This window comes from Bos javanicus, chromosome 12 (assembly GCF_032452875.1).
Source record: "Bos javanicus breed banteng chromosome 12, ARS-OSU_banteng_1.0, whole genome shotgun sequence".
NCBI lineage: Eukaryota > Metazoa > Chordata > Mammalia > Artiodactyla > Bovidae > Bos > Bos javanicus.
Window position 1 is genome coordinate 76174915 of NC_083879.1, and position 13385 is coordinate 76188299.

General features: G+C 43.2%; 1 protein-coding gene across 22 annotated transcripts in view; it reads right to left on the reverse strand.

The window, feature by feature from the left end:
• Nucleotides 1-13385, reverse strand: part of DOCK9 (dedicator of cytokinesis 9) — a 324937-nt gene that overhangs the window by 91678 nt on the left and 219874 nt on the right. For all 22 annotated transcript variants that reach the window (XM_061435266.1, XM_061435276.1, XM_061435256.1 and 19 more), the window contains exons 33-36: nt 12461-12581; nt 8277-8410; nt 6103-6217; nt 1382-1448 (exon numbers count right to left, since the gene is read on the reverse strand). In XM_061435266.1, coding sequence (XP_061291250.1) covers nt 1382-1448; nt 6103-6217; nt 8277-8410; nt 12461-12581 — 437 coding nt within the window. The remainder of the gene's footprint in view (nt 1-1381; nt 1449-6102; nt 6218-8276; nt 8411-12460; nt 12582-13385) is intronic.

Below are 13385 nucleotides of genomic sequence, written 5' to 3' on the forward strand. Positions count from 1 at the left end.
TAACATCATATTTATTCCTTTTAGCAAGACAACATCTCTTCATTTTATGTATTTATTTTGGCTGCACCACGTGGTATATGGGATCTTAGTTCCCCAACCAGGGATCAAACTAGTGCCCCCTGCATCGGGAGTATAGTCTTAACCACGGGACCACCAGGAAAGCCCCTGGAACTTTCTGTTTTGATTCAAGTAAATGGACTGGTCCCTTACAGACATCAAGTATGTTTGTTGTTGTTGTTGTTTATTTTACTATATCCATAACATTGCTTAAAAAAGGAAGTTCTTCTGGTGGTGAAGCTTATCTCAAATGTGACAACTATTATCTTTGTTAAGTATCAACAAGATATAATATCTCTAATATTATCTATACTAGAGAGGAAACGGCCGTGAATTCATGAATCAAGGCCATTAACTCTAAAATGCACAAAACTCTGACCGTCATGGATTTCCACCCAAATTCATGCAAACACGTGGGGCAGCAAATCATGACCCCAAATAGCAGACATAAAGCTACTTGTGAAAGTCACTCAGTCGTGTCTGACTCTGTGGCCCCATGGACTATACAGTCCATGGAATTCTCCAGGCCAGAATACTGGAATGGGTAGCCTTTCCCTTGTCCAGGAGATCTTCCCAACCCAGGGTTGAACCCAGGTCTTCTGCATTGCAGGCGGATTCTTTACCAGCTGAACCACAAGGGAAGCCCATGATTTAACCAATTACTGTGAACAATCACGGTATTAAAGAAATAAGTTCTTAATGCAAAAACAATAATGTGCTTGATTGTGGGTTGCTCCCTGAGACCCTACTGGGTGTTATGGAATTACTCTCTATGAAAATTTTTCAAAAATCCAAAAAATTCTGGATTTGAAAAACCATCTGGCCCCACTGGTTTTGGATAAGGGATTGTGGATCTGTGTTTCTAAAAATAAAAAGCTTAAAGGAAAAAATAGAAACTTAAAGAGATCAAATAATATAGACTGTATTTAAGATTTCACTTTTACTTACTGTATATTTTTAAATTATAGCAATTTTTCTGTCTTAGGTACTGTATCTGCTTAAGTTAGAGTCAACTCAGAAATGCAGCATCCACCCAATTCAGCTAACAAATGTTGTGTTATTTTATTAAAACGGCTTAACCACACAAGTAGTAACCTCTCATCTATAATCATCACATATGTAAATTCAGGGCTGTCACTGTCCTCTGGGCCATGAGTTCCTGAGACTGGGTGTTGGGGTCAGCTCCAGGAGAAAGAACTTAACTAAGGATAAGTGTGGATGTGACCATACATTGCATTCCTGGTTCAACAACAGAGTATTTTTCACACCCCTTAATTAGCCAGGAAAAATCAAGAGTCAATTGAGCAAAGACAAAACTACTCACTCTGATATTGTAAAAAAATCCATAAGTTCAGCTGTTGAGGCCTTGTTCCAATACGTAAACAAAGCATCTGGAAAGTAAACATGTATTTGGTCAGAATCAGGATGCTTATTTTCTGCATATGTAATATGGGAAGAGACCTGAGTGTAGGCCTCCAAACCCTCCCAGCCCCCTTTCATAACTGATCAAAGAATGAACTATGGTGACCACTCTATACCAGATGACACGTACAACAGCTTAGTCAGGGTAAAGAAGCTACATTTGAACACTTGAACTTTAATTTCATCATGCATCATCTAACCTGACATGGTACATATTTTAACTTATACATGATGAGCTCTTAAATGGGTTAGAAAATTCAAAGAATACATTGTAGGCATACAATCTAAAGGGAGGTTCACTCTTTACCAACTACAGAATCCCTCCCCAGTAGAGAATTTCCTGAAAATTCTTATGTGTACATAAGTAACCCCTTCCCAACACACACATTGAAATGGAAACACGCATGCTATGTGCACTGTTTCACTGAGTTTTAATTCAACAACAGAGCTTCGATCTATCCCAATCTTTTCCAAGCTGCATAATATTCTTCTCCATGGACGCACTATAACAAAGTTACCAGGTCCCCGACTGACAGACGTTTTACTTGTTCTTCCCCTCAATTTTTTGCTGTTATAAATCATGCTTTAGTGAACATGGGTCTTTGCACACTTGTCCAACCACATCTACAGGACAAATTCTTAGAAGTGAAGTAACCGTGTTAATGGTTTGTACATTTAAAATTCAACAGATACTGTCAAACCGCTTTCTGAATAATCAGTGTATGAGAGCTCCTGTTTCCCAGCCCGATGGTATAATGTATCTGTGCTTAAGAACCTCGCCTACTGGTTGAACCTCTGGGTCAACCTACTCTTTATCACAAGCAACTGGGCACATTTTCAGTTAAGGCAAATCCTACGAATTCACTTGACCCTTACCCATGCAGCACGGCACACACAGTGTTATCATCTGGGAGTTAACCATTTTTACATGGTTACATTTTATATAGAAGCTGAGACATGTGTTATAAGATTTCTCTTAGGGAAAAAGCCATTGAGTCTTTGGGGCCTGAGATGAGGGAGTGGGTGGCTGCAGAGGGGCTGAAGGCCCACAAAGATACACGGCCATAGACTTCTATTCTACATGGTCAAGAGCAGTGACAACAGGCGGGAGAAGTGGGCGGATGCATAGCAAATAGCTGTTATGTGCCAAGCATTCCACTGGGTCTCAAGACTTCACATGTGTCCCGTCATTGAATCTTCACTGTGTTCAAGGCAGAGTTCCCATTTACAGATGGACTAACTGAAGAACAAGTAAAGAGCCTCTTGATGAAAGTGAAAGAGGAGAGTGAAAAAGTTGAGTTAAAACTCAACATTCAGAAAACTAAGATCATGGCATCCGGTCCCATCACTTCATGGCAGATAGATGGGGAAACAGTGTCAGGCTTTATTTTTGTGGGCTCCAAAATCACTGCAGATGGTGACTGCAGCCATGAAATTAAAAGACACTTACTTCTTGGGAGAAAGTTATGACCAACCTAGACAGCATATTAAAAAGCAGAGACATTACTGTGCTGACAAAGGTCTGTCTAGTCAAGGCTATGGTTCTCCTGTAGTCATGTATGGATGTGAGAGTTGGACTATAAAGAAAGCTGAACGCCGAAGAATTGATGCTTTTGAACTGTGGTATTGGAGAAGACTCTTGAAGTCCCTTGGACTGCAAGGAGATCCAACCAGTCCATCCTAAAGAAGATCAGTCCTGTGTGTTCATTGGAAAGACTGATGCTAAAGCTAAAACTCCAATACTTTGGCCACCTGATGTGAAGAACTGACTCACTGGAAAAGACGCTGATGCTGGGAAAGATTAAACGCAGGAGGAGAAGGGATGAGATTGTTGGTGATGTCAATGGACATGAGTTTGAGTAAACTCCGTGAGCTGGTGATGGACAGGGAGGCCTAGTGTGCTGCAGTCCATGGGGTCGCAAAGAGTTGGACACAACTGAGTGACTGAAGTGAACAAAGGCTCAGAGACGCTAAGCAATTCTCCCAATGACCAGCGGAGAGAATGCTGGTGGAATGGAAATTTAAACCAAGTGCACCTGATTTTGAAGGCCACGTTTGGCCTTAGAGACCAGAGGGTGGGTCGCAGAGCTTCCATTTCCTGGGGGCAGGGTTTGAGTTCAGAATCCAGACAGACAGACTCTGGTTACTGGAGGCTGGTCATCTGGGTGTGGTGGGAACCTAGGGAGTTCCTGGGATGCTGAGAGCCTCTCTGGGTCAACCTGCAGACCTCTGAGACCCCTTCCCCAAGCACATAAGAAACAGAACCGGCTGGCCAGCCGGGCATACCATGGCGGCCTTTCCTTACTCTGGCTGTTGGGTGTGTTGGGGGTGCGGGGAGGCAGAGCTAAGTTCTATTAAGGAGGGCAAGTGAACGTGAAAGCCGCTCAGTCATGTCAGACTCTGCAATCCCATGGACTACACAGTCCATGGAATTTTCCAGGTCAGAATACTGGAGTGGGTAGCCTTTCCCTTCTCCAGGGGGATCTTTCCAACCCAGAGATTGAAGCCATGTCTCAGTCATCGCAGGCAGATTCTTTACCAGCTGAGCCACCAGGGAAGCCCAAGAATATTGGAGTGGGTAGCCTATCCCTTAAGGAGGGAGGAAGCACAAAAAGGAGCAGAGGGTGAGTGAGGGGCCCTGCGTGTCCAAGGTGCTCATTAAATGTGGGATAAAGCAAGGAGACCAGTCCTGGGTGTTCACTGGAGGGACTGATGCTGAAGCTGAAACTCCAATACTTTGGCCACCTCATGCGAAGAGCTGACTCATTGGAAAAGACCCTGATGCTGGCAGGGATTGGGGGCGGGAGGAGAAGGGGATGACAGAGGATGAGATGGCTGGATGGCATCACCAACTCAATGGACGTGAGTTTGGGTAAACTCCGGGAGTTGGTGATGGACAGGGTGGCCTGGCGTGCTGCGATTCGTGGGGTTGCAAAGAGTCGGACACGAATGAACTGAAAGCAAAGAACAGCCACACAGCTAGTTACAGAACTGATTCTGATTGTCTGTCTGGTAAATTATTCTAAAGGCGATTTTTCTCCTGCCTCTCATACCATACACAAAAATCAATGCTTGGTAGACATTAGGATTTAAGTGTGAAAATTGAAATAATACAGCTTTTAAAGAAAATACAAAAGAATATCTTCAGACCCTGAGAGTAGGTACAGATTTCTTAAATGAGACACACACATAAAGAAATTCTAATTATAAAGGGGAAAAAATTATACTTGACAGTAATTGATAAAAGAGAACATTCTATAACTATTTTGAAGAGGTTGTTGCATTTTAAAAATATTTGCCTGGCCTTAACAAAAGGCTGACTTAAAAGGGTATACTTCTTGTATATTTGTTTTTTTAAAAACACTGATGTTCTAGTTATGCATCATATTTAATATTTGAAATGTAAAGTATTTTAAAGAAAATCTTTAACAAAGGAAAAGCAGGATTATAATGCTGGCTAAAACTCGCTACCATGATGAAAATTGAGAAGTTCTGACTGAATGGGAAGAACTTCAACGTTCTAACTGAAATATTAGAGTAAGTGCCCAGTGCTTTTATATTTGGTCATCATTAGCAAAAAAAAAAAAAACAAAAAACCTTGTCTATTTGTTTGTTTGTTTTTTTAAATAGCTATTTTAAAGTAACATACTGACAGAAGAATAAAATACCCCAGTCACAAAGCATTTCAAGGACTGGCACGCTACTCCTAACCTCTGAGCTAGGGGTCAGCTCTTGGTGCTGCTGAAATGCGAGCTCGATAGGAAAGAAGCACTATGTGCAGGCAGAAGTGCCGTTCCCTGGAGGCTCGATGGCCACAGCCCCTGCCGCCAGACAGGCGGGCTTCCGGTCTCCAAAAATGGCATTTTCCTTTCAGAAGAGCTCATCTTCTCTCCATGACCCTAACGGAGTTCACAGAACACTTTCTGATTTGTTACAGGGAAAATGAGTAGATTTTCTGGCCAAGATAAGAACTGTGACACTGTACCATTGCTTATAGCACACTAAATCAGAGTTGCAACTGTCCTGCCATGGGCGTTCACAAGCCTCACGAGGTGCTGGTAAAGCCCTAACGGTCGTGGTCATTCCTGTTTAAAAACGGGGTCGTCAAGCCCTTAATCAGAAACTCAACCTACCAGGATACCACTACTTCCATTAGAAAACTAAACGCACCCCTCTTCTAGTTAAAGCCAGGAATGCTGCACGCACATGCTCAGGTTGTCGACACTACAGTCTCTAATTCAGGAGACTGACTAATAAAATTAGGCAAGTGGTCCATAAGCTTGTTTGGACAAATGAAACTTTATAATAATAATAAAAAAAGAGCTCCTTTCATTTATCTGCTTTTGTCTCCTCTGGCGAAGACGTATGTCTGAGTTTAGTATAAAATTTTAAAATTCACACTTTAGAACTTCTTTTTATAGAATATAGTAATTAATGAAAATAAATGTCCAAATTAAGACTTTCATTTCTAGTACATTTATTAAATTAACATGTATTTCAAACAAGAGAGAAAAAAAAATCCACTTAAATCCTTAAACCCTCTCAACCAACTACAATTTTTAAAGGATAAACCGAATACTGAAACAAGGAAAGTAAAGCAGATTTCTTCATTTTTTTACCTACCGTCAGACATGCTTTTTAATATGTAAAGGAAACACATCAGCAGGCTCTTAATCTCAGACTGGTCTAGTTTGTCACAGCGAACGACAGAATTTCCCAGAGTGCCACTTTGTTGGTGCTAAAGGAGGAGAAAACACAGGTGACTTTTCTCCTTTGTTACAAGTAAAACAAAGTTAGGTTCACTTTTCTCCCTTGGAAGAGAAAGATTTTCAGAATTTAGTCAAATCATGTAAGTTGGCAGGTATCCATGATTTGTCAACAGACCACAGGCACATCGTCACCAAACACACACACGTGTGCTAATCCATGGGAGTGCTGTCTTGTCTCCTTTGCACACTCTCCCAGGACAAGGCAGAAGGCACGGACCTTTCAAACTGAATAACCACAGTCGTGGTTACTGGCTTAGTTCTGAAATGCCAAGTAAAACTTCATGCAGAAAAGTTTATGTGCTAAGACGGAACACAGAAACGATGCTTCAGAAGACACCGCCAAACCAAGCCACGTCAGTGGCTGAAACAGCAAATTAAGTCCAAGGTGCTGCCGCAGATCAGCCACTGAAGCCTGGAGCTGAGTCACGGTCATTCTGTTACATTCTAGAGCAGCCTTAAGGGAGGACCACGGGCAGCGGCCTGATAGGGGCAAACAGGGTCATCTCAGCCCAGCAGGGCCAGAGGCTCTGAGCTGATGCTATCACGCCACCATCAGCTCAGAGCAACACTGCACACTTCACACAGCTCAGGGCACAGGGCGAGGGCAGTTTTGCCACCGGGCAGCAGGTTCACTTCCAAACTATTCACATTAAAAAAAAAAAAAAAAAAGAACAAGAATCTCATCTCATTAAAAGAGAACACAGGAAATTAGAAAATCTTCAAAGTTATAATTCCAATTGGAATCAGGAATTTTTTTTTTCCCCAAATACCAAAGCAGAAAGATCAGTGAAAAAAATATTTTGTCTTTCATTTCAATATTTCATTCAAGGCATTGGTGGGCAATTGAAAAAATATATAATTATTTTTCAATTCAGTTCAATTTCAATTCAATAAATCATTTTTCAATTTATTTTCAGGCTCGATTAACAACATATGTGAGTAGTTCCATCATAGGGAGGAACCCGGTGCCATCAGTGGCACAGCTGCAGCGCGGGGGCACCCTGCTGCCCACCCACTTCCTCAGTGCCCCTGGGAGAGCTCAGGCCTCCTCCCAGCGGGGCCTCCTCCGGCAGAGGTGGCAGCGTCAGGAGCGAGAAGTCCACGGTGGCTCGGTGTCTCCTGGCCGGCTGGTCGCTCTCCTCCTCCTCCTCTCCAGCACCGTGCACGACACAAGCCGAGTGCCTTCTGAGCAGCCTCTCCCTCTATGCAGGAAGGCGTGTCAGGGTCAAGGGAAAAGTTCGACAGGTCATGACCCCTGCACGGAGATGTCCGCATGGCTCCAGGACCGTGGCTGAGCACCATCGGGGAGAGGCCAGACCCGCAACCCCATGGTAAGATTACGCACCTGATTCCAAGTAAGGATGGCCTCCGTGTGTCTGAGAATTGGGAATGCATCCCTAAGTGGGTCACCTGTTGACCGATACACGTGCTTGCCTATAACTTGAAATAACTTAGGAAAACAGTGGCCAAGGTGAGACTCATCTATCATGGTTCCAGGTCTAAATCTAAGTTTTATCCATGCGCACAAAATTCAGAATAGTTTTTGTTATTTCAAGAAAAATAGTTCAATATGAGCAGATGTGTTGTGTTGGGGGCACAGGGTGAATGGAGTGATTCCCAATAAGGATTTATCCCTGAGTCATCCATAATTAATCTTTTCTGGAGCCAGCTTTGGATCCAGCGCCCATTTGCATGGGTAACTGTGTTATAAACACTGTTCTCTGGCACACAGACCGTGGGGATTCTTAGCAAGTGGCATTCTGATTTCCCTATCTGTCTAAACTTCCAGAACCAAAGTGCTCACTGTGAACACTGATGAAATGCTGGAACAGGAATAGAGGGGTGCAGGGGATGGGCCCCACCCTTAGATCATACTCTGACCGACTACCCCAGGTTTAACTGAGTTGTTTCAGAAAGAAAGGGAAAAAAAAGGTCCAACCTGATGAACATGCGAACATGAAGCATGCCTACTTTGGGCTGAATCCATCAGTTATAAGAAAACACCGAAATTACAGGAAAGGAACTTACCTTCTCCAGGGAATTGCTCTTCTCACTATTCCTTTCTGGAAGGCTGTTCCCGGAATCTGTGCTTATGAGGGAGCCTCTTGAATCAGCATTTCTCACGCTATTGATGTTGGGAGTTGAGTTCGTATATGGAGAAGCTAAACAAAGGTCAAGCCAAGACCCAGATTTGGTGAGAAAGAACAAAATAAAGGTAAGCCCTCAGCTTTAAAGGAGACTGCTTTTAGGGCACTTGTTTAAACTTGTTTTTTCTGTGAGGAAGTTGGCTCAAGACTTTTATTCAGTTACCTCTCCTTTAAAGAACTAGGCCATGTAGTATAAAAGTAAACTTGAGTCTGAAACATTCCGACATAACTACCAAGTCACTTACGAGAAACCACCTTGGATTGCTCAGACTTGGGGAGGACATGCTGTTTCAGACTGGGGTAGAATAAAGACTTCAAAAAATTAAAAAGATAAATCCACCTATAACCTTCAAATAAAAAAAACTTAAATCATGCAATAAACCCACTGTACTCAAACGGCATGCCCAGGAGCCCCAGAAAACCCCGAGGGGTGTCACGGGACATTTTCAATTTTCAAGGAAAACACAATACTTGACATCTGTCGGAAACCGTAGTTTTGACCTCAGACTGCTACATTCCTTTCCATGATGTCATATTTCTCTGAAGTGGGGTTGCTGTGATAAAAGCCAAGTACTGGGTGAAAATCAGTGTGGAACAGGAAATGAGAATGCCGGTGAGCAATCTGATTTCAAATGTGAGAAGCTGTGCAGCGTCCAATAGGCACACACGCTCCATTAGTAAGAACTGTGGTTATTAAAAATAAAATTTTTTTTCTTTGAATTTACGTACATAGGTTTCAAATGCCTCTTAAATTGTTAGGTTATACATACTTACTAAGTTATTTGGCCTTAAGCACCTAATAAACGGACCACTCGGTGTTTCTTTTGGCCTGGGGACGCCATGAAAAAAGCCACTTTGATAATGAGGGTGCTGTGAACTGAGACTGTTTGGGAATCTCTGCAATAAACATTTACGAGCAGAGAGGAAATCTAACTTGGAAATAAAATTCGTGACATCTGTGAGGGGAAAAAACAAAAAATTGCATTTTAAGGAAGAAGTCAGCCCCTACCTCGAGACTATGGAATTTTAAAAAGTACTAGACTGACTTCCTGCTTAGATAAGATTTCATTAAATCACATAATTAAAAATGACCCTCAGACTCGCACACTTTGGGCTGAACCAAGAGGCACGCCCCTGGCGGAGAGGCCTGGTTGGCTGTGCAAACCGCAGGAGAAGAGCCCTAGCCCCACGCAGCAGGCTGTGAGCATGGCCCTCTCATTCCCAAGCTGCCTTCACGAGAGATGCCGTCACCTGGCACCTCGGGACAGGCAGCCCTTCTGGGTTTCAGCCTGCCAATTAGCTGCCGTGGATTGAGACACCTCCAAGTTAGTCCATCCCCACCCACAGGCTTATCCACCATCCCTAAAACCGATTCAGTGTGTTAAGTACATCAAGGAAAGAAGGGTCAGCAGAATCCGAAAACAAGTGAAGGCGGGAACAAGTAAACCACGGGCCACCGGCAGCACGGCCCCAGGACAGGAACTGTGTGACTGCCACGAGAAGCAGGTCAAAACGCTATGAAAAAGCAATGAGTCCTTTTCTGTACTCAGAAAAGAGACATGTGCTGTGACCAAATTATAACTATCAGCCTCCTAATATAACCGGACTTCATATTTAATGTAGAACATGGAGCTCAGGAGAAAGAGACTCTGGGGAAAGTAAAATTAGACCCTGAATTCTCAGAGTTTAGGCTCAATTCCAGAACAAGAGTCCTAATCTAAAGGCAAACAGGTGGAAATGCAATAAATCAAAATCAACAGGCTTAGTTAGAACCATGTTCCTGTTGTCTGTGTTTGTCTGTATTTAATATCCTGGCCCGGTGCATAACTTTTCAGAGAACTTTAGTTCAACTCTCTCCCCTTTGGTACAGACAGCAAAAAGCAATACACTGAGTAGGTGGAAAAAAGAACTCTGAGCCTAAGAATGCATGCCTTTTAAAATGAATGTAATCTTACAGTAGTTTTTATCCAGGCGATGAATTGGTTTTAGAAATTTTCATGCACCATGTTCCAAAGGCATTAAAAAAAAAATGCTGAGGGCACATCCTCAGTAAGTGTGGAAGGAGAATCTCCTCAAGATATGGAATTCCTTGGTGAATAAAAGAAGAGCTAAAGCTACCAGAAAACAACTAGCAAACCCAGTTCAAAGGTGGGGGCTTCCCTGGAAGGCATTTCTAAAAGGAAGTTAGGATTACAGTGTTTAAAGATGGGGGGTCAGGGGAAGGTGGGGTCATAGATAAAAGCCCAAGTATAAATAAGTCTGCTGCGGTGAATTCCCGTGAAAAGTGGATCCAGATCTTAAAATTCAAGAAAGAATGAAAAAGACAAAATTAGTCTCAAGTACTTTTCATAACTTCACCATGAACACAGAGCAATCGAAGGCCATTTATGCCAATGAAGTTGTGCTGAAGACCCCCCGACGGCTCAGCTCTATGTTCTCAAGGAATCCCAAACCCTAACCGGACGAATGTGGAACTGGAGAAATCAAGCCAGAGTCAAAACATCACCTCATTCTAGTTTCACCATTTCCGCAAAGCCTTGGATCCTACAGAAATGCTGGTCAGAGGGAACACAGAGTTAAGATTTAGGCTGTGGGACTCATTTGACTGGCTACTAAGAGTCCATCACAAAGCATGAATAACACTGAAGAACTGTGCTTGTTACAATGGCAGTCAAATAACAACACTGAGGTGTCTACCTTGCCAAGCTCTGCAACACTACACTAGCTCTTCTTCCCTCACCAGGACTGTTTTTGAAATGTGGGCACAGGATGAACAGGACAGACAACTTGCCCTTGCAACTGTAAATGGTGGAAGTCTGGACCCAAGGACACAACTGTCTGACTTTAAAGCCAGTGCCATGGACCGCTGCAAACAGAGCCTGGAAGGGACCCCTTCCCACTTCCAGAGAGTGGCTGGGTGAGTGGTCAGCACGAGAGCCCCAGGAAGAAGGCAGTGGAAATGCTGTGTGCCAGGCTCTGCATTCTGGATGAATTAACTCATTTCGTCTTTACGGTGCCAAATGAGGTAAACAGAACTATGAAAAATACACATAAACATAAGCAAGATTAAAGACTGTATGGGTGTTCGAGGATAAATCTGAGCACTGGTGTGAGGTTTCCAATTTCATAGTCTGGCCAGCTTCGTTGCCTACATGAAATAGCATGTTAACAAGAACAACACAAAAGCTAAGGACATAAACTCAGAATGAACAATAAGCCTGCAGATTAATTAGATAAAAGGACTGCCCTTTTATTCTGGGGGCATTTATTCTGCCCTTTTATTAAGCCCTGGGGGTTAATTCCATCATTGGGTGGTCTGAGCACCAGCCACAGTTGGGTGCTTCATTTATTCAAACTGTGGTGTAAAACAGAGGGAGAGATAGAGACAGCATAAGCCTGTGAGTGTCTGTGAAGATGTATGTATATTTTTGCACCATTATCTTTATGAAGGAGCTGGCACATGGGCTCAATTAGTCAGAATATTAATCAGTACATTTCTCAGGCATTTTTTTAAACGGAAAAACTACTCAGTTTGAATCTTGAATTATGCCATCTGTTTTCCTCCCCATGGGGGCTGCTCTAACATTAGTTTAGATAGGAAAAAAAACATTCTAGGAAAGAGATTTTAGAAAACTGATTTCAGCATTGCATTCGAGCCATAAACCAATAACTCCTTCAGGAATTACTTTCTCACATTTCATCTAAATGATTAACACTACAAATAAACCCTAACCCCCCACACACACCTGCAAAGATTTTCTTCTCCTAAAAGCATAAACAATCTAATTTGAAGATTTAAAATGAAAAATTAACATGCATTAAACACAAAGCAAACAAGACAAATATGCAATTAAGTGTACTATATTCGGAATTCCTGCAAATTGGGGATATTTATTTCAGGGTAGGGTTGAGGGGGTTTCAGAGCTGAGCAGCAAAATAAGAAAAAGAACATGTGAAGCAGAAACTCAAGACTTCAAAGTTCTGATCTGAAAGCTAATGGATGACTGGATTAAAGACACTTTTTGAGTACAACTAGCCAGAAACAGGTCAGAGTCCAAGCATTACCAATGCCAGAGATGGCGCCAAAGAGGTCCTTGTGCAGGCTGGTGTCCAGCGTGCCCCCAGACTTCTGGGGCGTCACTAACGGGTTCACTGCTGGCAAAGTGAGGGATTCTTCCTTCACAGTCTGTTGAAGGGGGAGAGAGACAAGAAATCATTAAAGATGGTTTTAAAAGAGTCACCAACCATTCTTGGAAGTATGAGCATGAGCGGGAGAACAGGGCAGAACGGCCTGGCCTGCCCATCACGTGGGGGTGGGAGGACCAGCATGGAGCCTGTGCGGGGAGGACGGAGGGGGCGGGTTGCAGCAGGAGTGGGGAGCGTAGGGCACTTCAGGCCTGGGGAGGCAGAGCAGCCTTGGCTCAGGGAGTCCTGTCTTCCCCCAGAAGGTCTAGCATTTCTCCCTTTCCACAGCTCGGATACCCAGCATCTTTCTAGATGCTGGTTATTTCAGCAGGTTTCTTCCTTCAGAAGAAGCCTCGAGGGCTCTAACTAGAATGTTGGTTTTTCTCTCACATCAGAAATCCTCCCAAATGAGCAATAATGACCTCACAATAGCGGTGGTGAAAACCTCTGCAGGTTAGGCGCTTCTTGTGAACTCCCAAGAAATTGTGTTCATTGTGAAGTTGTATTGTAACAGAGATTATACTTCGATGGAAGCCAGAGAAAAAGATGGTGTTCACGTTTCTCAGGGTTGAAGGAGTACAGAGAGGACCCAGAATTGCTTATTCTGATTAGAAAAGCAGACAGATTTAGAGAACACACAGGTGCAGGGCCGTGTTGGCGAGGGCGAGATGAGTGTGGTGAAGCCCATTTAAGGACAGTGACCACTTATGCTCCTTGGAACTATTGACACAAAACACGCTCTACAAATAGGGCTCCTCTCAATGCACCATCAGGTAGGAGATGTACTCAGAGGAGAGAGGTATAA